The 26,660-nt window shown below is 44.5% G+C and overlaps 1 protein-coding gene across 1 annotated transcript in view; it reads left to right on the top strand.

The window, feature by feature from the left end:
* LOC119374059 (uncharacterized) overlaps window positions 1–23,427 on the top strand; it is a 73,307-nt gene extending 49,880 nt beyond the window's left edge. The window contains exons 14-20 of the mRNA XM_049411196.1: window positions 11,177–11,293; window positions 13,699–13,950; window positions 15,303–15,419; window positions 17,181–17,255; window positions 18,046–18,117; window positions 20,930–21,076; window positions 22,500–23,427. Coding sequence (XP_049267153.1) covers window positions 11,177–11,293; window positions 13,699–13,950; window positions 15,303–15,419; window positions 17,181–17,255; window positions 18,046–18,117; window positions 20,930–21,076; window positions 22,500–22,538 — 819 coding nt within the window. The 3' untranslated portion in view covers window positions 22,539–23,427. The remainder of the gene's footprint in view (window positions 1–11,176; window positions 11,294–13,698; window positions 13,951–15,302; window positions 15,420–17,180; window positions 17,256–18,045; window positions 18,118–20,929; window positions 21,077–22,499) is intronic.
* Window positions 23,428–26,660: the final 3,233 nt, after the last annotated feature.

Raw genomic sequence — 26,660 nt, forward strand, 5'->3', positions numbered from 1 at the left:
AAAATATAGGATTGAAAGAGAATGCAATAAAGTGGGCGCCAGCTTGTGACCGGTGGCTACGAAGCCGCTCTTTGATATATTCCAAATAAATAGACTGCAAGATATATACGTTATGGTGCGCCAAGAATTTTATTACAGTATTGGCAAGATCTGCGAATTTGGCATAGTTTTGCCTGAAAAAGCTGCTTTAGCTCGAGTATTGTATGGTGCGGCTAAATGATACGAAATAATGTAGAATGATGCGCCAAAGAATTTTTCAAGAACGTCCTGGTAGAATTTAGCTGTTAGCACATATTTAAAGCCGCACTGTTCTAACAAATACTTTGAAAGCTGAATTGTATAAAGTATTGTTACTCGCATACCTTCAGCAATTGATTGAGACAGGAAGTTGTGAGGATTTACTTTACCTAGCTTGACATCTTTACCTCAGTTGTTCAGCCATTGCAATGTTGATTCTAGGATGCTGAAATCTTTGCTTGCTTTCCTTGGGGTGCTTGAGGTTGAAGGCATCGAACAGGTTATTCATCCTTACAGTAAAATCAACTGTCCCTTTTACATTGCATAAGCCAACCGTTCCCTTCTGCGAGTAAAATTCTAAACCGTTTGCAACACTGAGGCTGAACAGCTGCGTTGCAAGCTTCACACGCATTTTTTCGGTGTTGCTTGGGTTTACATGTGAGAAAGAAAGTTTGGGCTGGCGAACGTATCGACTGGCGTTTCGACTGGCGAATAACGTATGTGCACGAATGGGGCCTCATCTGGTTTGGCGTGTTAGTTTTAACGGGTCAGACAGTGACGTCACGGAATATGGTGTCACTCTCAATTCCTGTCATTCCCGAAGAAACTAGAAAGCAAATGGTTAGGACGCTGAAAAGGAAACGAGGACAAACATTTCACGTTTGTGCACCCAGAGCAGGGCACAAAGTTCTGCTTCTGCTACTGCAACAAACAGCATGTCTGTGACGAATAACGAGAGGCACAATCTGAATGGCACATTGTGAGTCATGATGGATTGGTCGGTAAACGGACGTTAACCTTCTTTACCACACGCCAGCCAGCACGTGTAAAAGTTGCAAAGGCGGCTGCTTGAATCCATCCGATATGGTGCATGCACAACGACAACCCATGAGAGGAATTTCTAACCTACCATTTTCAAATGTGGTGCTTTCTTCTGACAACCATCATTTAGTGAAACGTCCCCCCCTCCCCCCCCCCCCCCCCCCTCGACCCGCTTTCTTTTTCAGGGAATACCTTCTTTTTGCTAACACATTTGGGGTCCGCCACGGTGGATCAGTGGTTAAGGTGCTCGGCTGCTGACCCAGTGATTATTAACCCAGTTCGTCACGGCTGCCTCACCCAATTTGCCAGGGTGGCCTTACTTGTGCACGAGCTGAAATATTTTTGAAGTTCGTGTTCACCTGTAAACTCATTATCGCTGTTCGCAGAAGCTATATTTCCTATGTGTTTTCCATCTGTTGGCTACCGCCACTGAATTTTCTTGATGTTGTGCATTTACTTTCAAATCAGAGTGATATGTGCGGTTGTCCTGATAAAAAACGAACGGCCAGCAGTTGAAGAGTTGTCGCAAATGCAGCTTTGTAAGCGACGCGGCCCCCGTTGAAGCGGCTGGCCTGAAGCCTCGATACACCCAGCGCCGCCTGTCGGAAAAAATGCGAAGCACGTCTCCGTGTTCGGCAGAGAGGCTGCGCGGCGGAGGCGGAGCGTCGGTACACCTAACCTATTCTAACACCGTGACCAGAGTATTTCTTTCTATGTGAAGTATTCTATCAAAAGTCATCTAAGTTTCGAAAGCAGTTATTGAAATTGCCTAAAAAAACACTATTTTTCAGGAGCTAAAATTTTCAAAAGTAGACGCTAGGGATGTTAAGCAGGACATCTTGCACTATCATATGCTATTCTCAGTACGAAATAATAACTGTAAGATTAACTTATTTTCAAAGTAAGCTCCACTAAGAAACCATTAGGAACCGGAGGCCCCTGAATCCTTAACACTTTCCTGTCCGTGCCTATACCCATCGATAGCCCTCTATCGATGGTTTTCAACTTGAAATTTTTGCCACGCTACGAGCGCTTATGGACAGCCAACATCATCCATCGTATAAAACAAGAGCTGTTTTTCCCGTTTTCCGTATTCGTTTATTTTTTCCGCCGCAGAGAGAGCTTTGAAGTGCCACTTAAGTCGAGAGGACCGAACGCTCGTAGCTTCAAATATAGTGTCGACATCGCGCGCCGCTGCCTCTCGGAAACAGCAAATTTCGGAGGATTCCAGCGAGTCTAAGTCGGAATTTTTTTATGTTGGTAGCAGCACAGACAGCGAAAACTTGCCGCCGGCTGCTGAATTGTGGAGTTCAGCGCGAGAAAATGCCCCGGAGTGGATCTCGACATGTGCTCCGTAGTGCCACGCGTCGTTTCGTCGGAGCCGTCGATTTCTTCATGGGCTTCTTTACCCGAGAAATAATCGCCTAGATGTGCGGCACAACTAATAAATATGCATGCATGCACACTCTTGAGCAAAAAGTAACACAGGAAATGAACATTTTCTGCTAAACACGCTGTGCAAACCTGTGCTTCGCTGCATCGCGTAACTGCATTGCGCTGCGGCACGATAGCCACTAGGGCTAACGTTTTCTTTTGTATCTAAATAACAACTAGAGATAAAATGCTCATATTTGCAGGGGTAATGGATATGGCATTTGTGGTTAAAATGTAATTTCAAAATTTCTTTTGTGTTCAATTGGTGCAAAGCACCATTGATGTTTTTACAGAGTGTTCTCATTTTTGTCAAACATTTTCCTATTAAAGTTCTTTTTTTTTTTGGAAAATTCTTTAGAAATGTTTGCTTAAATATAATACCAATAGAAAGTGCATTTCTTGTTCTACAAGTTCATATCATATATTAAAGTATCAATGACATTCTGTTGCAGTAGAAAAATTGTTTACTAGAGTACCCGAAATTGGCCTATTTTCGTGTGGATGGGAAAGTGTTAAGCGGGGACGTGGCCCTTGAAGTCCGAAAAATTGCAAAAACAATTTGTTAAAAAACATATTTTTGGGTAGTATGTCCCATAAACTACCTATTCTGTAATTATCAGCACCTAATTCAACTGCAAAGTGCCAAAAAAATGCTTTTTTTGAGGCCACCACAGTGCCCAAAACACATACAGATGCCGAAATCAAACCAAACTTCGTGCTCGCGCTATTCCTGGACCATGTGGCCGTCCGGCGTCATCTTTGTGTTGCTTTGACCGTGAATTCTTTCTCTCTCGTTTGCCGGCTTGCAAAATGGCATTGATGGCATGGTTGAGGCACTTTTAGAATTCTCCCGCAATGCGATGCGGAGCGCTGATTGGCTAGAACAATGCATTCATATCCCACGGTCCAAAGCGCGCCCGCCATTGGCTGCTGCGCTGGCAGCGAGGCTGTTGCCCCCCACTGATGCCACGTCCAGCGCGCTCATCTCGTTGTTTGCTCTCTGCTCTGTCCGCCTCTACAGACGTCTGCTTACAAGCTGCTTTTTGCCTTGCGTTATCTTTTAGATCAGTTTCTTGTCTTTTTTTCTTTTTGCAGAAGTTCTGTGCCCTTCATCTTTATTATTGCACGTGATGATGGCAATGAAGCCCAAGACAGTGCAGAATTTCGATGTGCAGAAGTGCACTATGCGGCTTGTACGAGCATCTAGATTCCAATATTCTGCTGCGAGTGTTGACTGCGTAGACGCTGGCAACGGTGGTACTGTTGTCGGCTGTCGCCAGTCGAGAATCCGACACATTGAGTGTGCCTGGTGCCACAAATGCACCGAGTGTTCCCGAGATCGCCAGACAAAGCATGTGTTCTGAATTGGTGCCATCGAGTGTGAATGAACCGTCGACCCTTCATCTGCGGACGCATTTTCTAAATAAGGAAAAGATTGATGTGAATGCGAAATATAATTTAGCAAGGTGCATGTTTGGGCTAGTTGGTACTTCATTCGAACAGCTACTAAATAGCGAGAACTTCAGGGACGAAAGACAGAATGCGACACACAGGCGCTAACCTAATCCTCAAATCTAGAAACTTGATTTCGTTGTTCTGCGGCAACTCGTGAGTTATGACAAGGGGCTGCAAACCTTTGGAAAAAATAGATAAGATGCCTGATACACTTGCATCGAGGCTAGCATCACTTGGTTCCAGTGCTGGGCAGTATCGAAGATACATGTATCTTAGATACTATCTTAGATACTCTATGGGTATCTTGTATCTGTATCGCGATACGTCTCAAAAGACGAGTATCAGTATCTGTATTTCCGATACATTCGATAATGTATCGTGCATCTTAAGATACAAGATACTTCTATCGCAACACAACCGTGCGAAACAATAATCTCTGGCCCAGCTCCGCTTCTCAAGCTGGTACTGGTGCCACTAAGCCATCTGAAAAAGTCTAAGGGCAGTGGCGTTATTTTATTTTTACGCCAGAGTCCTCCAGTGAGGGTAGAAGATGAGGAACACAAGCACGCGGACGTCTACGAACAGCCCACGCACCTTTTGTTTTCTTGATTTCTGTTCTTTTTAGTTGTGCCAATGCCGTGATACTTGCTCTTATAGCCACTGTCCTGCGCCGCGTACTCCACTGCGTGCGGCGTCTATCGCGCAAATTCTGATGTTGCTACAGTGTCGTTATTGAAGATTCTCTTGTGTCTTGCTCCGTAACGAATGTGATGTGTGCAAGAATGGGGTTGCTTTGCGTCGCGTAGATTTTGCATATCAGCGATTTGAAGGATCTCGTGGATGTAAGTTTGACTTGCATGCAATGAATTAACTTATATGCAAATAAAGTTCTAACAACTTTAGCACCACTGGTACAGATGCTAGATCTAACAGAGCAAGCGTTTACCTAACAGAAAATATCTTCGCGTACCGTAATTTTCACTTCCATCTACATTTATTCAAAGAATTTATGAAATCATAATTTCTTTATTAGCACAAGTGCTTTCTTAGCTGTCATTTTGCATCACATACATTACCTAGGTCTCTGGACTGCTTTTCTAGTCTGGTCACTGCAGTATGTCTTCTGTAACGCGCTCCCAAAATAAGATTTCTGCTTTATTCTTCTGTCTGCTTTATTTATACTACTGTTTACACATTTAGACGTTGCCAAGGCGATTTTGAAAACAAATATATTATTATGTGGGTGTGCCTTGAGTATACAGTACAACATATTCTGCTTACCGCTTAAGAAAATAGCGAAATTGAGTTTGCGTTATAATAATGGATATAATTAGGAGCCATCTTGAAGATGTTAGGAAGGGGATTCGAGAAACTTTGCTTTACTGAATGCCCTGTTTTGCTGATGAGCGTCCCAACGAGCCGTTTCAGGCAATTTTCCGTAGGCACTGAATTTTCTATTTTCTCAACAGGTAAGTCTACGATACTTCATGCTTATAGTTATTAGGGCGCCGTCTGTATTGTTTTTCTGTACTCATTCAATGTGAATGTTTGATACAAAACCACCTCTCTATTTTACTTATATTTGTTTTCCTGTTTTAGGGCGTCTTGAATATTTTTTCTATTACTAATCGCCACGTAATGGGAGCTATAAGCGGCAATAGCGCGAGTAGCTGCGGTGTCCTGCGACGCTTAGTGCAACTGTACGATACGCCTGCAACGTTTATGTGTTGCACATGTTCTCTCGTTGAAGAAAAATTGCCAAAAGATTGCAGGTTAGTGAGCATATCAACAATGAATCCCTCACGCCAGCAGCTAAGCAGAACGTGAAAATTCATTGCAGTTTTACGTCATCTACGTATACACCAGGGGTCTCAAACTCAGCTCAAACTCAGTCGCAAAATTAGCTCCAAGGGCCGGTACAGTGAAGATGGTGGGGTCGGAGAGAGTTTGAACAAAATGACGTTGCAATTTGAAACAAAACCTTTCCCATATCTCATATATAAGTGATTTCTGAAGGGTATTTGGAGTCAGGATTCGAGAAACATTGATACCGATGTACAGAACGAGTGAAATCTGGACGCGGATCGAAATGTAGATTTTTTGTTCCACGGTTATGTTTCAGCACATGGTGACCACATGTTCCTCACGAAAGAAATGCTTGAGACCAGTCATGCCTGTGTAGTTCACCGAACATACTTATTTAGAAAATAAAAACAAATGGGACGGATACGGTCATGTGTTCCAGCCGGGCCGCTAGCGAACGGTCACAAACCCGTACACCATTGCATTCCCCTCCTCCCCCCCCCCCCCCTCCAAAAAAAAGAAAAGTCGCTACCAGCGTTGTTGCTGCTGTACACCTGTTCGGATATACGGTATTGTGCAACCCTTCTTTTACGGACAAGGTAAAAGTCTACACCGATAATTGCGCAGTCATGCGAAGGCTTAATTTTTTTTTATTGAAGTTATTGTGATTATTTGGCAACCCGCTAGCATGGTCGGCAAGCTGAGCAGCGACTCCCATCAATTGCAAAAATGACAAGCCAGAACCCCTGTCAGCGAAGTGTATGAAGAGTTGTCCTGTGAAGAAGCTAAAACAAGCCCCAATAAGTTGTTTTGGAAGGAAACTAACTCACTTTGAGCAAGGAGGGCAAAACTTTTGAGATAACAGACATTTATTTCAAGTGAAACAAAATAGGTCAGAGTTAAGAAATTTTCAAGCAGACATTTTCGTGTATAGGCGTTCGCTGCTACATTATATGGATATATAATAACAAATTCGAGAATGTATCGAAGTATCTTAAGATACAATTGCCAAGTATCGTATCGGATACAATTATTGCAGCAGTATCTTGTATTTGTATCTTCAATACTTCTTGCCTGAATATCTTGTATCGTATCGCGATACAATTTCAAAGTATCTTTGCCCAGCCCTGCTTGGTTCAAACAGTATAAGATAATCATCGACAAAACGGAAAATTTTTTGCACCCCTGCCTCTTTAATTTCCATTGAAATATGCCTATCGATGGTGGCTAGGAACAAATCGCTCAGAATGGGGGCGATACACGAACCAATGCACCACTCCCTCTTTCTGCAAGAACACTTCGCCAGACCATTCAACAAAAGTTGAGGTAAGGTACACTGTTAAAAGCTCAAGAAAACCCACGGCTGACATACAAGCGTCATTCTGAAAGGCTACAACGCCGAACTGATCAATGCATTGTTCAACACATGTTAGAATATCTTTCTGGGGGATCGAAGAATAGAGGTCTTTAATGTCTACTGAAAAACCTGACATTTTTGTCCTGTGATTCTGCTGCAAATAAGTGACCACTGCTTCTGAGTTTTTGGCGTGGAACGGGTCATCTAGATTAAACAACTTAAACTAAACTTAAGACCTCTATTCTTCGATCCCCCAGAAAGATATTCTAACATGTGTTGAACAATGCATTGATCAGTTCGGCGTTGTAGCCTTTCAGAATGACGCTTGCATGTCAGCCGCGGGTTTTCTTGAGCATTTAACAGTGTACCTTACCTCAACTTTTGTTGAATGGTCTGGCGAAGTGTTCTTGCAGAAAGAGGGAGTGGTGCATTGGTTCGTGTATCGCCCCCATTCTGAGCGATTTGTTCCTAGCCAGCATCGATAGGCATATTTCAATGGAAATTAAAGAGGCAGGGGTGCAAAAAATTTTCCGTTTTGTCGATGATTATCTTATACTGTTTGAACCAAGTGATGCTAGCCTCGACGCAAGTGTATCCGGCATCTTATCTATTTTTTCCAAAGGTTTACAGCCCCTTGTCATAACTCACGAGTTGCCGCAGAACAACGAAATCAAGTTTCTAGATTTGAGGATTAGGTTAGCGCCTGTGTGTGTCGCATTCTCCTGTCTTTCGTCCCTGAAGTTCGCGCTATTTAGCTGTTCGAATGCGAAACATCGTGACGCCATTCGTGCTGAGCTCGACTCTACGCCAGCAACCCAGAAGAAATTCCAACTAATGCAGCCAGCTCGTACACCTGCAGTGACAAGTGAGGGCAAGCATTTTTCTCTCATTCAGATGAATGTCTTTAGCGTCGTGCTCGACTGCACAGTGTGCAAACGTTGCTTGAAAGGTGGTATGACTGTCCAAGAAAGTACCAAGCTTGGACTGGCAACAAAACTCGAAGTTGTATGCTCCTCTTGTGGCACCGTCGATTAATTGTGGACATCCACCCGCAAAAAGGATTCGCAGGCTTTTGGCGTAAATCTCTGCGCCATAATGGCTATGAAGCAAACAGGCAAAGGCTAAACAGCTTTCAATGATTTTTGGGAAGCAGTGAATGTCATTTACAGAGGTCTGCGTCACAAGACATTTCAAAAGCATCTGAAAGAGACGTTCAGGAAGCCAGAAGCCACAGCTTTGGGCATGTTTTATGCTGATTCTGCCACAGCAGTGATTACCGCGTATAAAAATATGGACCCCAGCTTTTGCAAGGACATCACCGTGGTGTACAATGAGCATGTCACAAGCGTAGGCACACATCGCACGTTGGAGTGGGAATACAGGTCTCATCTTGTATACCATAGTTCTCTCCAAGCACTGCCTTGGCCCAAACTTACAGACATTTGCCAAAAGAACACCGATACAAAATCCGGAAGCATCGAGGTGGAGGCAGGCCTGACTCTCTTCAAGTGGTCCATATCCAAGCATGGCCTGCGTTACACTACCCATGTGTCTGATGGGGACAGCCATACCTTCCCTGCCCTCACAGAAGAGAGTTTTTATGGCGTTGTGCCGATTGTAAAAGAAGAGTGCCTCAACCACGTCTGGGAGAGGATGTGAAGTGCACTACGAAACATTGTGCAGAAGAGCAATAAGCCACTGAATGGGATGGAGAAGCTCACTAAGCTCTCATTTGAGAAGCTTACATATTATTGTGGTTGAGCCCCGAGGAACAACTCAAATGATGTGACAGCATTGCAGCATGCAGTGATGGCAACCTATGACCACGTCACATCAACTGACCAAGACCCTCACCATGAACTTTGCCCAGAGGGAGCTGAAGCGTGGTACTGCCACGGAGCTGCAGAGGCAAAGGATGAACCACAACCAAAGCACCTTCTGGACTATGTTGCTCTGTGCGGAAGAACCTTCCGGATACGTTGCTGCAGCTATGCCGTCCATCTACCAACGACTTTCATAGGAGTCTCTCCAAGCGCCGCTTGGGAGCGACAACTCAGAATGCGTCAGAGTCATTCCGCTCCATTCTTTGGTCCCTGATGCCGGAACAACAGCGAGTGTCCTTGATTGCTGTAGAAACAGCACTTCATGAAGCAGGGCTGCGCTACAATGCCGGCTGCTGGAAAGCAACCCAAGTTATATTGGACTCTATTGGACTCCAACCAGGACACCTAGCAATGCAGCGAGCTCTTGAAAAAGATGCTCTACGCCTGAAAAGAAATGCCAAGCAACACCAAGAGAAGCTGGAGGCAAGGCGAAAGAAGAAAAGAGTGCGTAAGGACTAGGCTCGTGCGAATATTCGAGCAATTCGAATACTTGAACAAATAATACAGTATTCGAATTCGCTTCGATTCGAATTTAAATTATTGAAAATTTCGAAGTATTCGAAATGAACGAATATGTGTGTATTAATCCGCTTATAACTCCCTGTAAAGGTGGTTTCACTGCAGTGGAGGGGTGCTGTGCCGTGAATACACCTTTTCAAAAAAAATCCGCACTGTCCGCTTGCAGTCTTCTGTAAAGGTGGTTTCACTGCAGCGGATGGGTGCCATACGGTGAATACCGTATGGCACCCATCCAGTGCGGATTTTCCAGGGAAAATCCGCACTGGCACAAAGCCCCACTTCAAGGTTAAATCAACATATTACCCTCACATCGATTCATCATTTTTTAAGTTTAAAAACTTTTATACCGGCTTATATGCTCTAAGTATAGTAAATTTTAAAACGTAACAAAATTTATAGGTTATCATTTTGCATTCTACCGAAAGCCAAATCCTGCTACTATTCAAAGTTGCTTCCACTTCCTTTGAACCAAAAAGAATGACATTTGCACATACCTTGTTACAATTTAAAAAAAAATGTTGTACAGGTTGGTTGGGTCATGACAAATATCCTCGTTTTTCTTTATAATATGTGATACATACTATTCGAATTCGATTAGAAATTATTCGACCAAAATTGCTATTCGCTTCGAATTCGCTTCGAACCAAAAATTTACTATTTGCACAAGCCTAGTAAGGACACTTGAAGCTACTCTGCTGGCGTTTTCTGAAGAAAATATATCTGTTTAGCTTTCAAGGCCCGTTTTCTCTGAATTGCTTTTTTCACTAGTTGTGGTGCCGAGAAGCGTGATTACTGAAGAAACCACTCATCAGATTTGTGTGCAGTTCTTTTTTTTTTTTTTCATTCTGTTCCTGAATGACTTTGTCAAGGTGTCACATGCTTCTTTATTTTTTTCTTTTTTTGAGAACTGGTGTCGTTAATTTATAATAAACAATTCATTTTGATGAATCTGGTCGTTACTTGCAACGTCAAATTCAAAGTTGTGTGAAAACTTATCGGAGGGAAAATTAGAAAAACGGGCTTTGTAACCCCCTGGGATATCTATCAAGGGATGACTACAATGAATTTCAGCTTCCTACTATGTCCTGGGATTTCTCCAGGCTCTTCCTCAGGCACCCATGTGAACGACTCGGTTGAACCTCAGTAACTCTGGAACTAATAAATACAATTTCATGAAACTTTGCAGTTCCTTGTGTTTTAGTGTTGTGAACATGCCCTGAAAGTTTCATCCAGATATCCTTAAAAAATAAAAAAAAGTGTCATTCTCTGGGGTAGCTCCGCCCTTAATACTAGGGCTGGCTAACTGTCGGCAGTGTTTCCACTGCATTGCATGACAGCTAATGCATCACGCACACAACAACTGCACAAGTTTGGCACAATTTCATTAGGTGTTTGTCATTTTTGTCAAGCAACAATGAAGTATTCCTGACAAAGCAAAACAAACAGTGCAACAATGGAACATGGTAAAGACGACAAACAGTCATCCTCATATCGCGTTGTTTCACTGCTTGTTCCACTTCGTTATGTGCCAACCTGCCCAGTACCCTCCTGTGAGCATTGCTCTTTCTTTATAAGTTGCGTGTGAATAATTCTTTTCTGCCTTGAGTTTTCTTCTTGCAATTTTATTCAGGTCATAGGTTTTACATGGTGCTTGTTACTTTTACAGACGGGGGAATGCACAAACACCTTCGACGCGGAGGCACCAATCATCTGCACTGCACTAGCGTGGGGTAAAATATACCTTGGCCTCCAGACGGGACACGTTGCTGTCTTCAACCTCAAGGTGTGTAATTGCACGCTATTAATTAGAGGACGCAGCTCTCGAGTCATGCGAGACACAAAAGTGCCTTTTTTATCTTTGATTATTATTCAGTAAAGTACAAACACCGATATCAACAGACAATAAAAAAAATCTATGATAGGCTCAGTGTTAAAGAAGGAATGTTTTATAAGAATGCAAACCTGATAATTCACTACCAGCAGCTTGCCACTCAGATAGTTGGCATGTGGGCAGTGCTACCTTGCTCCATCATTAATCTACAACCTTGTGGTCAACGTTATCACATATGATTGTCTTGTAGGCTTGCTTGCTGCTTGTGGGCCATTCAAGCCACCAGATATAGCTTTGCTGCAATAGCTGCTGTTTGCAATACCTCATCCCCTGCGATGCATTCTGTCAGGCCTTGAATACGACGAAAACATAGGGAGAGAAAAAAGAAACGCTAATGCTGCAACATCAGCTTATTTAAACCCTTCATGTCATGACATACATGGCATGTAACTCATCTTTGTCGTGCGCGCGTTTCGTCTTATGCACTGATATATACTATACGATGTTATGAAACAACCACTATGGCTTTTAACGACATACACATCTTGTCATTTATGCCATTAATATCGTGACATGTACCGTAGACTCTCAGTAAACAAAAATCTCTAAAATGGAATTGCTGCTTAAATGGAACAACTGCCTTAATATGATTGGTTTCAGGCTTGAATACTGCACACTTGTTCATCTCTCAGTCAGTGGAACTCCTTCTAGACGGAACATATTTTCCTAGTCCCTTCAGGTTCCGTTACCGAGTCTACTGTAATTCATTTTTTTTTTTCAGACATCCACGTCACATCGTGCACATTCTGATATACAGTCGCTGACCGATATTTTGTACCCTCAAGGGGCCGAGATAGCGCCTGGGAAATCAGGCAGTCCTAGAAAATGAACCCACGCAAAAAAAAGTAACTTTATTTATTGAGCGGCTTAAAAAACTGGTCAATCTGTTTCTGTGGGGTACTACATTGCTGTACCAACAGTTCGGCTTGGACATCAGCAAGGGTGACGTTCTCACTGCAAACAGCAGAAAGCACCATGAGGGCTCGCGTTAGTTCAGAACTAACTGGCAGCCAGTCACTGGCTCCTCATTGTCGGAGCCCATGTCATCATCTTCCAGCACCTGGAGAACTCTTTTGTCATTGGTAAGTTCAGCACAGAGCTTCATCTCGCTGTCAACATTAGCGAACTGCTCAGCCGCATAAGAATAGCTTCCTCAAGCTTTGGGTGGGCACCTTGACTGGCATTCTTATGTCAAGATCCATTTGACTTCTCAGCGGCTTCTAGTATCGTTACCCTGCCTTTTAGGTACCGTATTTACACGATTGTAAGTCGACTCTAATGTAGGTCGAAACCCCTAAAATCGCACGGCAAAAAAAAAAAAAAAAATTCTGGTGTGCAAAGGTGGCTTCGCGGCAGTGCTTCAAAGCTATACAGGAAAGCTAGCTTCGCGGCAATACCCGGGAATAATTTCTTAGAAAATTTTCCGCAAAACGTTGCTGAGGGTGCGGGTTATACGCAAGAAAATACGATATATGTTTCAGGTAGAGCCAGGAACGTAAACACAGTGTCGTAATCATGCCATGACGTGCCAGACTTTCTCGTTTGTTTTGGTTTTGGTTGTAAGTCGACCCCCCAACTTCGGATTTCAATTTAAGGTAAAATGGGTCGACCTACAATCGTGTAAATACGGTAGTCTGATATTCTCTGCTTCAAGATTTCGAACTGCTTTGCGACGCCCACTTGGGACCGGCCACTTTTCACTTGCCTGATAATGGCGGCCTCCTTTTCCCTCGTCAACTGGCTGTCATTTCCTCACTTCTAAGCTTTTGTTGAGGAGGCAGATCAGGAAGGTGGCATCAGCGCCATCGATAACAACTGGCAATGAAACACCTATCGGTTGTTGAAGCGGCGATGGAGACAGCACAGCCGATCACATGCGGCACCGTGGGCAACTGGCGAGATCAGCTGATGATACACGTTTAACACGGATTTAAGGCTGCAGAAACAAAAAATGGCAGTGATGGCTGTTTGTGTTTTCGGCAGTTCTCAGTAGCTTCTGACTTGCGATCAAAAAAAAAAAAGTCCGAAAAACCAAAAGAGAATGTCCAAAATTTGGTTGGTGTTATACATTGACTCTATGGAGCACGTGACGGTGCCATGGCAGAGTCCAGGTATTCAGTGTAGTCATTGCCGAAAAATAGGGCGTTCGAAAAATCAGTCGGCGACTGTACACCTAAATAACGAATAACCATGATAGCATCACTACGTAGGAGGCGAGATAATACGGTCAAAGAGCCTTTGGTTTGCCAAGGAAGGCCTCGTATTTAATTAAAAACTTCGCTTTGTTCTGCCCACAGAGTCAGAAGTTACAAGACAACTTCTTTTGCTCCAACACCTCTCTGAGCCGCATCACAACTTCAACCGAAGGAGCCCAGAAGCTTCTGTGCACGATCTCGTTTGACGGCGGCATCACGGTCCGTGACCCATCGACCGGTCTCCTCTTCCGGTGCCTCGAGGGAGTCGTGCAGCCTCCGTGCTACATCTCCGTCAACAACGGCACGGTCTACACATCTTCGACGGACCGCACGATACGCATCCACGAGCTTCGGGTGAGCCTGCGGAGCTTATCGTTGCAGAATCGCTCGGTGTTCAGCATTGTGCGGGTCGGGATTGTAACGACTCTGATATCTGGTTTAAGCTCGTTGATACAGTGATAATTGATCAGAATATTGTGGACACGGATTTCAAAGAAGTACCTGCAATAGTGCATGAAATATCATGCACTTTGTTTTGATTTTACTCAAATGCTCGTTGGGGTTGCGATGAATGATATTAGTTTGTGAGCCACTGAGAGATATATTGCCAAAGTGAGTAGAGGAAGACGAAGTCACAAAGCCTGCTGGCATTTGGCACAAAATGCACCCGTTTTCTGCTCCGCAGGTGAGTGCAGGTAAGACGCAGCTGTTATGCACCTTGCTCTTGAGGGATAGTGGTAAACCGCCATTCATGATTTGAGAATGCCTGCCAAATGTTCTCCACCCCATTCTTATTTTTCTAGCTACTTCAGCTCTGCGGTCACTACCTGTCTTTAGCAGGGATATTGCTTTGCACCTTCCAGTGTCTCGCTACCTATCGCAAAACATGGCTCTCTTCCGCTGTTGTTACCTACAGAGCAGAAACCTGGAGGCTTACAAATAGGGTTCAACTCAAATTGAGGATGATGCAGCGAACAGTGGAAAGGAAAATGACGGGGTTAACTTTTAAGGGACAAGAAGAGAGCAGAGTGGGTCAGGAAACAAACAGGTGTTAAGGCCATCTTAGTCGAAATCAAGAAGAAATGGGCATGGGCAGGGCATGTAGCGCGTAAACAAGATAGCCACTGGTTTAAGAGTGAGACTGTATTCCAAGAGAAGGCAAACGCACGAGGGGGACAGAAAGTTAGGTGGGCAGATGAGATTATGAAGTTTGCGGGTAGTATTTTGGGTGGCCACAGCAAGCACAGGAGGACCGGGTTGATTGGTGGAACATGGGAGAGGCCTTTGTCCAGCAGTGGGCGCAGTCAGGAAGATGACAACGATGACGATCACCCGCGTTGCTTGGCTGTTGCCCATGCCATCCTGTGACAGAAAGACGCTGAGCAAGTATTTGTCGCTAGGGTGTGTAATCACAAAAAGTCCTCTTTTGTAAGAGCGCACCATTAGTGGGTGCGGTTTGGTATCTTGCCATTCGTGATAGCAATTTTAGTGGTCGTTGTATTGGTGGTCATTGACAAAGAGATTGGGGACATGGGTCCGTATGATGCCAGGGCTCTGTATCTCATGGCAGCATGCTTATTAGGACTGGCAGCCGAGTACTACCAGTTTCTTTTTCTTGTTGATATTTATTCTAAGGCCAAGTGCAATGCCTCGCACAATGCAGAGTAAGTGGTGGTGGAAAGCTTTTGTCGTTCTTTTGTTGCCAGACGGGAATCCTCCAGAAGGTGTACGAATGCCGGAGTGCCGCCACAGGTCTGCGTTTCCACAAAGGCCTCATCGTGTGCTGCTCCTTTGACGGCCTCATACGCTGCTACAGGGCCAAGGTGAGAAGCTGTGGTGAGACTAGCTCCACCAGCCATTTGTGCGGAAACTTTAAAGGGGCCCTGCAATACTTTTCCAAGTAATCATCGAATGTCATGAGCAAAGGAGTTTATCGCCTCACAAATCGACTGCCACAAAAATTTTTTAGAATCAGTCCAGTACGAGCGGAGTTGCAGGGATTTGTCGTACGCTTTAAGCGGTTTCTCTCCCCCTCCGTACCAGCAGGTGCGCTGAAAGCTGCGCAGGGGGAATGACAAAGGAGCTAGAAGCTACATCCATTCGCCAGTGCATGTCATGATCTTCAGCACTTTTTCTTTTTTCCGAACGTGCGGCTTGCTTTCCGTGTGCTTGTGAGTGCACGCGCAGGCTCATCGCAGCACCCTGTGACAGCCACAGCAACTATGGAGATCGCAGTGCTCAAATCGGGCAATAGCCATGGAATCTGTGTTTATGATACGGTCATCATTGATTATGGCATCATTTGTCGAGAGAGGAGCGAGCGATTTCTAGCTCACTTTGGTCCAGGTCGCTAGCAGAGGTATAATGTTTCGCTCACGTGTCCTCAGGGGCCTTGACTACTGATCAGCAGTGTTTTCTGACTATGCTCGAGAAGTATTGCAGGGCCCCTTTAAGTGCAGGCTGTGCAAAAAACTTAAGTGGAGCAATATGCCTTTTGTACGTGCTTGACTTGGACAAGTGGCTGTGACCGTAATGCCGCGTACCGCGCAAGAGTGACGGACTGTGACTGCGTGTGTTGTGTCGTGTCCTCTCTTTCTCTCTCTCTTTCCTCTCCATCTTTAAATCTCCCCCACCCTGTTCCCATGTGTAGGGTAGCAAACCAGTTTGCCTAAATGGGTAACCTCCCTGCCTTTCCTTCTCTACTATTTCTTCTTCTTACCCTGTCAGCTGAGTCTAGGCGCTGCATTGGTTAGGTGGTGTGTGGCACGTATGGGTCGACCGCTCATCGTGGCAACACCCGAGGAGCAGCAGCTTATGAAGAACGCTGACGAGAGGAAAGTGGAATAGCTCCAGCTCTGTTTTCTGGCTTTATGCATTATGGGGTCGGCTTAGAACCAGGGCCACCTTATATTCGAGTAGATATGGTACTTGTTAAATTAACCGTTTTGCTCCCGTGAAGAAAGATAATTTTATCAAATTTCCCTAACATTTTTTTTCGCTGAATTTTTTGTAGAGCTTTTTATCTGAATAAAACGGTACCATTCTTTCAATTCAATGGGGTTCCTTTATTTCACTGATTGCATTTAAAAAAAAGATAACTCGAAGGTGGCTTCACCACGTGGCAATGCAATGAAAGATGGTAATAAAATTAAAGCCGAGACACAAGTAGCACAACATGGACAAGTGTGGCCATCTAGCGTCAAGAAACACTACTATGACAAGGGTAGTTGCCATTGGTTCCATGTGGGAGCAATTTTTGTTGATGACGAGCATAGTCTCATCAGTCATTTTGGTACAAAATCTCATGACGACTATACTCATCAAGTGGAGTGAAAGGGTTAAGGAAGCCCAGAAATTTATACTAGATCTTATGGCCCTTTCTTTCAGTACTGTAAAGACAGTGTCCACTTGCAAGGCAAGATATGTCCACCACTGAAGAATAACAGCTAGGTGTTCCAACAGTAGTATTGCTTATGGCTGTGGCCGCAAGCAGAGAACTGTTTAAATCAGGGAACGAAGCGTTTGACTGGCAGTCCTTTTTTTTTTTTTGCCTAACATTTCGAACTCACATTCCTCTTCTCAAGGACTTCTCGTGCGAAGTGGTCTACTATGGTGCAGGCAAGAACATGGTTATGAGCATGGACGTCTGTGGCCCGCTGGTGAGTGTGTTCTGCTAATTAAATGCAGTTGGGCACATTGAAGTTCACGCTTAATTGCTTCTTATAGCAATGCAGTCAAAACAGCTTATTATAAGGACACTGGTCTTAACAGTATATCTGAGATAATATAAGCAGCCGCTGCATGGTGAGCTTTTGTATGTCTTCTATGGTGAAACAGACGGCTCACTAGTACAAAGTTCCCATGCCGCATAATTATGTAGTTAATAACAGTTAGGTCAGGATACTTGGTGTTTATGAGAAAACAAAAAGAACCACTGCAGACAAAACAATAATCGCTATCAATGCAATCACAAATATTGCTCGCATATTTCTTAAAGCAGTGTGCGCGACCTGTGCACAACAAGTCAGAATGAAACTACTGTTTGTTGTGGCCACTGTAGGTGAACCATAATTCGCTAAAAGCGCAATGTTGGATGACAACCAGGTGTTTCTGAAAGGCACCATGTTGTTAGACATAGTACATAAGCCACAGGTGCCTGAACTTGGGAAATAGAGGTGGAAGCATTAGTTCTCGGTGTTTCAAGATGGCCTCAAGTCGCGTCAAGTTTATAGAAATGGTCATGTTATGGTTACATATTAAGAAGATTGCAGCAGGAGGTTCCAGAGTTTTGAAAAGACTGCTTGCGGGTCATATCGAAAGGAAATTGGCACAATCAGCTTCATGTAACCATTTGGACCTGCGTCGCTGCTCTATTCAAACTGCTTTCTAATGCGTTTTGTGCCTGGATGTGTGATGTAGCGTGTTCTCGCTTTCTTGCTGCACGTGTAGATTGCCACTGGCAACCGCAAGGGCAAGATTGAAGTGGTCAAGTTTGATAAGTCAAGCCTACAGACCTGCGAGGTAAGGTTTACAGTACACCATTAGGAAATTAAACAGAGAATTGAGAACAGCTTCGGAAAAGCATTTTTAAGGTTTGTTGGTGGGCTGGATGGTTCTGATCGATAGCGAATGAATAGCAGCACAAAGACAGCAGGGGTGAGACAGCTGCGCATATTGCGCATTTTGATACGATTCCGTTTCCTGCGCCAAGCTGCTCCGAAAGCATAAAAATTGCAAAAATTGCGCCAAACTGCGCCGAAACAGCCCCGCAAGCAAGAATTTTCAAGCCTGCATCAGTTTCAGCGTGGGAAAACGTACTAACTTTAGAAGCAGCGACAGGGATAGGTTCGCAGAACACGTTAACGCGCCCAAGCGTGTCCTTCTACGCTCCTTTGTAATGGAGGCTTCCATAGTGCTGTGGTAATCGCCTCTGAGTGGTTGTAAATATATGTGACCCCCCCCCCCCCCATGCCTTCATCGGTGGCCGTCATACCGCTTTTGTTCTTTCCTGATGTTACACGTGAAGGCGTCGCCGCAATCACGTGCTAGTAAGAATCGTTCATTGACCTTTCAAAGACCTACTGCTATGAGACTACAATTCTTGTGCAATCAGTTTTTTTTATTATTTGAAAAATGTGATGTTTTTTCATTTTTTTATTTTCAAATGTAAAGTGAACCTATAGGTAAAAAACTTTTTTTATCTATTCATATGTGTTTACCGGGTTATATAAATTGCGTAGTTTGTAAAAGTAGTGTAGTTTCAGACCTGGCAATAATATGTTAAAAAAAAGCTTTCTCCAAAGGCTCTTTGAACGTTTATGTCTATTCTAAGCCGATTAAATGTGCGTTTCTTCCTCAAGTTGCTACAAATTTGTTTTTTTTTTTTTTTCAAGCTCCAAAAACGACATAATAAATGCCGCTAACTGCTCCCAAACAAGGTTCTCCTGCTCCTAAATTGAAATTTTGCTGCTCCCAAAACTGCTCCAAATCGATTTCAGCCATCTCACCCCTGAGACAGCATAAATGTGACACACACCACACACTGTGTGTGTGTGTATGTGTGTCTGTGGTGTGTGTGTGTGTGTGTGTGTGTGTGTGTGTTGTGTGTGTGTGTGTGGTGTGTGTGTGTGTGTGTGTGTGTGTGTGTGTGTGTGTGTGGGTGTGTTGGTGTGTGTTGTGTGTGTGTGTGTGTGTGTGTGAAAGAGAGGGAGAGAAAGATGTATTGATTATTCAGAAAAGCATCACACAGGCAATTCTGTGCTGTGCTCATAGTATATAGTTTGATACACCCATTCTATAGTTTGCATATCTTCTATTGATAACATTGGCTATGCTGTTCTGCTTCCCGGCATGATTGTATGGGCTCAAATCTCCAGCCATGGCGGCCTCTTTTCAGTCGGGATGAAATTTAAAAATACCGTAGTACTTGAGTTTCGCTTGCACTTTAGAGGGTCTCTGAAACACTGTAGTAAAATGTTTATCCGAGTATTGTCTGAGCAGTTAGGCAACAACTAGACTGAATGAAACCATAACTTAAGCGAAGTACATGGTATCGTTGGAGCTATGGGCAATTAAAGGGGTACTGACACAAAATTTCGCGGTCCGAGATAGCCTGCGGGATCAATTCCCATTAACATGCATATATCATCTGCACAATATCAACAGCGATTATATAACTTTGAAGATATTTTAAATGAATTTTGAAGTTTGTGTGAGTGATCGACACCTTCGTGCTGTTGACACCCTCAAAGGTGACCCTCGGTGACTCCCCTACTTCCCTCACGTGACCACGCTGCAACAAGTTATGATGACATCATAGCCGCCATATTTTTTGCCGCATTCGCTCCAGCAGCCTACTTCTCGGTGGCTGCTCGTGAACCGCGCGGAAGTGCGTCACAGTTCTGTGTGCTGACGTGATCGAGCGCTGCACCCGCTAGGTGGTGGTAGTTGCACCTGGAGGCTTGTCGTTTTTGAAACTGACACTGGTCGCTAATGAGGAGCCTGATAAATAGTTATCTGTCGCGCACTGCAGCAAACGATGTGCCGTGTTATGACTAACAGGCCCCCAGCAACACATTGCAGCAAAAATGCGCGAGGCCAAAATTTTTGTCAGTACCCCTTTAAAGACTACCGTTCTTCCAAGCCGTGATTTTTGTCTTCTTATTCTTCACCAAATGGTCAAAGGCTGAAGTCCTGCTTTTCTGCGATCGTTCATTGTGGCATGGAAGATTTCACAAGTCAAGCTTTGTGTTTGTGCAGTTGATCTCTGCACCACCAGGGACCATCACATACCCAGCCACTATGTCTATCTTCTTTGGTTCAAATACCAAGAAGCTAATCAGATTGGTCGCACAAGTGACGTCACGATACGTGCCTCATTCCAAATGCAGGAGGGGCTGAAAATTCAGAGTTGCACTGCTGCCATCCATAGTGATGTTGATATGTAATAAGAATGTTATAATAAACTATGCACTTTATGCAGGATGCCTAAATCAGTCTGTTAATGATCTGAAGGACATAAGCTACCAACAATCTGGGATTGTACACAGTCCTCAAAGCATTATCAGAGTTCCTTCAGAAAACCCTTTGACCTGCATATGTAAGGACCATTATGAAGTGCCTCACGATCATATTGTGGTTTGGCATGTAAGATCCTTTGACCTAATTTCTTATTTTATGACACTTACACACTTCTTGTTGTTCCTTATATAGAGTACCTTTTTTTTTTGTACCTTATTTGTTACACATAAGTGCGACTTCGCTGTACAAGATACACAAAGGTCTTGTGGGAGCGAATTCTCATTGTCAAGTACTCGTGCTCTTTTTATCTAAGATTCGTTCGTGCAACCTAAAGTTCGCACGGGAGGAAGACTTGGTGCACCACCTCAAGCGCGAGCACATCGGTCTCGGAGCAAAGGGCGCCATGACGTGCCCGTGGAACCAGTGCCAGATGAGCTTTTCGGGACCCAACTGCAACAAGGTGTGCACAGTGCAGCAGTTTGGCTGTAGAATGTATGCAAATTTGTGTACGCTGTAACACTCCTCATGCCCTGCTAACCTTTAAAGGGGTCATGACATGCTCACCCTAGAATTTGCGGTTTTCAGCGAAAAATAGAAGTAAAAGGTCTATTGTGCCTGTACATGTGGAACACATTAACTGTAAAAGAATATTTCAGTGCAGAATAAGCCCTAGAATAAGTCGAATTCTGCCGAAGAGTGCAGAATAAGTCACAAAACCCCGCCCCCAGCTGGTGACCGCCATTTTGCCATGGTGTGTGTGACGTCATGTGATGCATGGAGCAGAGTCGTCGTCTTCTATCAAAGTTTCAGTCATTACAAATCATTCAGTTTTCACTGCCAAGCTGAACCAATATGAAATAGCTCTACTACATGCGCAGGTGAACACAAAACAAAATCGTTCGCCGGAAGCAGACGCTTGCACAGCAACCAGCTTGTTACGTTATGCCGACATAGATGGGCAGTGTCGTATGGCGTTGCCGAATAAAAGTGCGTTGGCTGCGGTTCATGTGGCGTCGAACTACGCTGGACCTCATGATTAGGTAGTTGTCTCCTGAGCAGTGTGGTTTTATGGCACGCAAGCCTTTGCTATCCAGTCAGTCACAAACTATAGTTGCTTACAACCTAAGAATAAACGCAAGCTCCACGCGCAAAACCGTGCGCTCATCAATCACCTATGTAAGACAGTTGTGCAAGCCGGTTTCCTTTTAACCGTAACTACTTTTTCTGTGCTAATGTGGACACCATGCATATCGAAAACTAAAGGTTCGTTGTTCCTACCTAAAATATGATCTCCAGCTAAGCAGTGATGTCAGAATCTCCGTTGAAACTTGCCAGGACGTTCAAGTTTTCGACTTAAAACCGGAGACATGAACAAGTGCCTGTTTGGATACACCACCTGAAACACGGTGTATAGGTACGTCATGGAAATGCACAAACAGGATTGGATGGAGCGTCTATGCATATTCTCACTGGGCGGGACAGTGATCGCAGTGGGTAGCGCTTGTATTCATTCTTAGGTTGTAAACAACTATCGTACGGGTATTTTCATACTGCACTCAAACCTCATTATAACAAAGTCGCATCTGTCACGAAAATAACTTCGTTATATCCGAAAATTCGTTATAAACGTTTATTCGCAACACTGTACCTATGACAAGACTACTCTTCATTTACTTCGTTATAACCAATAATTCGTTATATCCGTGTTCATTATATCGATGTTTGAGTGTATTTAGAGCTAAATTAATATGATTTCTGGGTTGGACGTTTTATTTACTCGTTCACGAGAAGATCGTTCCTAGCGAGATTCTACTATGTTTCAGTAATAGTTTCTCTCCAGTTAAGTCTTGTCATCAACACTGCCCTTTACTCTTGACTTTCAGGACTTCGAGAAACACCTGATGGACCACGCTTGCACGTGACGATGCCCACTGGCCGTCACCTGTTGACATTTTTTCCCCGGCCCTCTTCAGTACAATCGTGTGTCGAGGAACATTTTTTTCTCGTCGCAAGCCCGAGCTTTGGGGCCGTGGATCGTTAGTCACATGGGCGTCGTAACGTTGTCGTGCTCGTCTTCGTATGATGTTGCTGTGTATATGTGCCTTGTACATAACGCCTTTCATATAATTGCTTACCAAAGTCATAACGATGAAACTGGTCGACGTGAGTGTACATAAACGTGTTTTTGTAACGCAAGCTCAACACCGCGGCAAGCTCTAGCCAACTTCCTAAGATGCCATCTTGTCAGTACTCATTGTCTCATGCCATCGTTTTTTTTTTTTCATCCTCGTGTTTGTTAGTTTCTCGAACTTATTTACGTTTGAACAAAAGCGCCACCTAGGTGCCTTGTGTGTGCTGATGTGTACGCAAAGACCCGCTAGTGTCGTATCACTTTGTGTTCGGTTGCTCATTGTTTCGGGGTTCCAAGTTTTTGACCCTTGTCTCATTGTTGCTGCCTGGCTGTTTGTTTCTTATTTCCTTTGTTACATTGTTTTGTGTTTGTTTTCTGCTTTAATTTTGATATGCCAAGATTTGCAGGGTTGTTTTTTTTTTCTTTTTTTTACACATGGTACTGGGAGCCATGTTCTCAGCCATTCACTTTCACGCGATGTGTCATCTAGGGCAACGGTTCTTCACTGGAGAATAAATGAGCAATCTGGTTGCTGGTTTTTCTTAGCATCTCGTAAAAGCGGTGCCCCTGAAGGTGACTGACTGAAAATGCCGCTTCCGTGTGCAATGCATTGCTCATTCGTCTTACCTGCATTTTCAGTAATTTGCGGGGGCCAGAATAAAGAGTGCTGTTGAGTTGGAGGTTTCGTCTTGCTCCTTACCTCTCTCTCTCTGTTCTTGCATGCGTGTGTGCATGTGCTTGGTCCGAGTACCACTCATTTCAACGTGTTCTAGGATATCCATTTTAATGCAGCACCGCCTGCTGGGTGGTGCCGTAGGTGCAAAAAACGAAGCCATCCACTTTCCATGGAAAGTGGATATCAAGGGCAGAGAAGGCAAGGACGACACAGGGAGCCTTCACTATGTACAGCGTATGTAGTATTGTGGACGTCTGTTTGTTTTAGACAGAAAAAATAATAATAACGATAACAAAGTTACTGTCGCACTAAAAAGGTACAAATACATTTATCATTATGTAGCTTCTCTAATTTTGTCTCTGCTCAAAGCACCAGAGCTGTGACACTGAGTAACGTTACGGCCATTTTTTTTTTAAATATAATTCTTGAATGAGGAATTGTGGTGACCAATGGGCAGGTGTCAGGAAACCACGATTTCTCTATACACTGCACACTACTCATGCTACTTCATTAAATGTATGTGATCACTCGCTGTATGTAAGGAAGCACAGGAGGCATAATTTTACTAATACACTAGTTCATGCTGAATGGGAAAGAGCGATTTGTTCTAGAAGCACCCATTCACTTTGCTGTGAATTACTAAACAGCAAGGCACTGTTGAAACTGGGTACTGTCCGTGATGACAACACTAGGTGTACAATCGGCAAGCTACGTCATTTCCAAAAGCGTTGGCTGCCCAAGTTTTTCTGGTTGGAATAGATAACTAACAACTTGTCTGACTTTATGGGGGTATAGGTAAGCTAGCAAACGCTAAGGCTGAAAAAAAAAAAGCCCGCAGCAGCTTCAGATGCACCACTGCTGCGAGTGTGTGAATTTCGAGTACATAGGCATTTTTTATGTAAACACTACGTTGTGTGTGCGTCAAGTCTTTCTCAGTAAACATGCCAAGTGCTTAACAGGCAGTGACAAAAGGAAATGCTCCTGGGCAGTGACGCACTTTGGTGTCCGATTTTTTAATTTTTTTTTTAGGCCGGATTCTCTGTTTGGAAAGCAGCTGCAGCAACTTTTAATCTTTTCATATTGTGTTTCGTATTCATTAATTTAGCCTGGCATCATTTGGAAAGAATTATGTGACTGGAATAAGTAGTGTATTGCACACCGATGTTCGTGTTATTAGCCACATGCACGTTGATTGCACGAAGTACAAAAAGGGAGCATTCGAGAACTTAGAAGCTTTTGAGACCTGTGATTTGCACGCACGCGTTAATGCAGTCTTTCAGGGGAATTAAGTTTGTACAATGCATCGCAAAAAAATGCCTGCTTGTCTTACATACGTCTCTTCTGCCTTGTCCAGTCTATTTATCAGCTTGATAGCTAAAACAAACAACGTTCTCCGTTTCTTTTTTTTTTTGCGACTGTGAACATTCTATTTGTCAGAATGAACCCAGAGTCACTAAAGAGGACATGCATGCTGACTTAGGTGCAGACTTGGGCAGGTACCATCGAACTTATCATGTGGAGCAGCAGTGTTTGTTACATACTGGGACCCGTCGCTCTATTAAAGGGGTCATGAAGCACCCCTCGGACTTTATGAAAAAGACACATCCAGCGGATAGCAGACACTACTGTGAACATCTCACCCAAATATTGAAGTGATGCGCTGCGAGGGGAGCTTATACAAGCGGAGGACGCAGTTGCCATTTTCTCAGGCGCCCTCTCTTCATACAGAGGCCCGTCCTCACTCGCTTCGGAGCTTCCGGCGCCCACTGTTTGACGTCGAACAGCGGGTAGCATGCTATCGGCCAATGGCCGGCATATATCAAGTGCGGCGTTCGGATCCGCTTCTTGCCACGGGGTGCCCAAGTGTGCCGGCCCAGCGCTCCATAGTCTGCTAACATTACACAGTTTGCCACACTCACTTCTTTCCCCCGTGTCATCCCTCCCTGCTTGGATCAGTGCGCTCATCGGGACAGGAGAGAGAAAGCGTCCAAAACGCGCCACAAACCCCTGTAACCCCGCTCCTTTTTGGCGTGTTCGAGAAATTTTTCCGGCAATCGATTCGCTGGGCAATAAACTCCGATACTGAGGTCATTCGATGAATACTTGCAAAAGTGGTTCATGACCCCTTTAAGGAGACGGAAAGGTCAATTTCGCCTGAAAGGTGAAGAAGCGACAGCACTACGTGAAACGGCCATACGAAGTAATGCTCGTATGGTTCGAGCGTTCGTGCGTGGTTCGTTTGGCATTCAGGCTCTGATGAGATAAACGAGCACGCGGCGTCGTGCGCGCACAAGCAAACACATCTCAGTGATAACAGCGCTGGCGTGATGAACAGCAGAAGCAGGTGTTAGCATACGCTTCGCTTTGCCTCTCGCCTCCTCTGAGATGACGCGATCTCTCACATTAGAGGCGCGGAGATAGAGAGTTTTAGTGCTGGGTTCCCGCGGGCTTGGGGGCGCGCGGGCCCTTGCGCTCTTTTGTATTCTCGGTGGATGCGGCTGGGAGTACAAAGGAACGCAAGAGCGTGCGTACGCAGGTGGCTTGGGACCCCAGTGCTAAAAGTCTCTATTAGGGGTGCCGGTGGATACAACGTGGATGATGCGTCGAGCCATCCCGGCTCGCTCAGCCTTTCGAAAAACCGCGGGTTGCACGCTAGGTAGCCAGTGCACCGCCTTTTACGGCTTGCTGCACGGAGCAACGGTCTGAAAACCGCTTTGCCAAGCGCCCTTTTACAGGGTAGTGCTGGTGAACGCCAGAAGTAATGTAATAATCTTGAAAAACGACGGACAGTTCAGCTGGTTAGTACGGAGTAATCTTAGAACAGAACAGTGGCGTAGGCAGAAACTTTTTTCGGGGGGGGAGGGGAGGGACACGCCCTTGATCTGACGTACGTGGTCCGGGCAGGTAAGTGGGGTCGAGTGTGTCATTTCGTGCTCCGTAACACCTGGCAGAAAAAAACTTTCTCCGGGGACACCGGGCCCGTGCCCCCCCCCCACGGCTACGCCACTGAACAGGAGGTTAAAGCTACAGACGCGAACGCATGTATGTAGGCAGAGACGTGCCACAAACACCGGCTTCTGGGGGGACACTTTCTTTGCTTATGTCCGTGTCTGCATGCCTAACTTTATTTTCTGCAAACAAGGGTCAAAGTCAGTTTATTTTCCATTCTGTTGTACAGAAAGAAAGGACTGTGAAAAAAAGCTGTGTTAGACAGCTTTTTGTTAGACAGGGTATGGT

This window comes from Rhipicephalus sanguineus, chromosome 11 (assembly GCF_013339695.2).
Source record: "Rhipicephalus sanguineus isolate Rsan-2018 chromosome 11, BIME_Rsan_1.4, whole genome shotgun sequence".
NCBI lineage: Eukaryota > Metazoa > Arthropoda > Arachnida > Ixodida > Ixodidae > Rhipicephalus > Rhipicephalus sanguineus.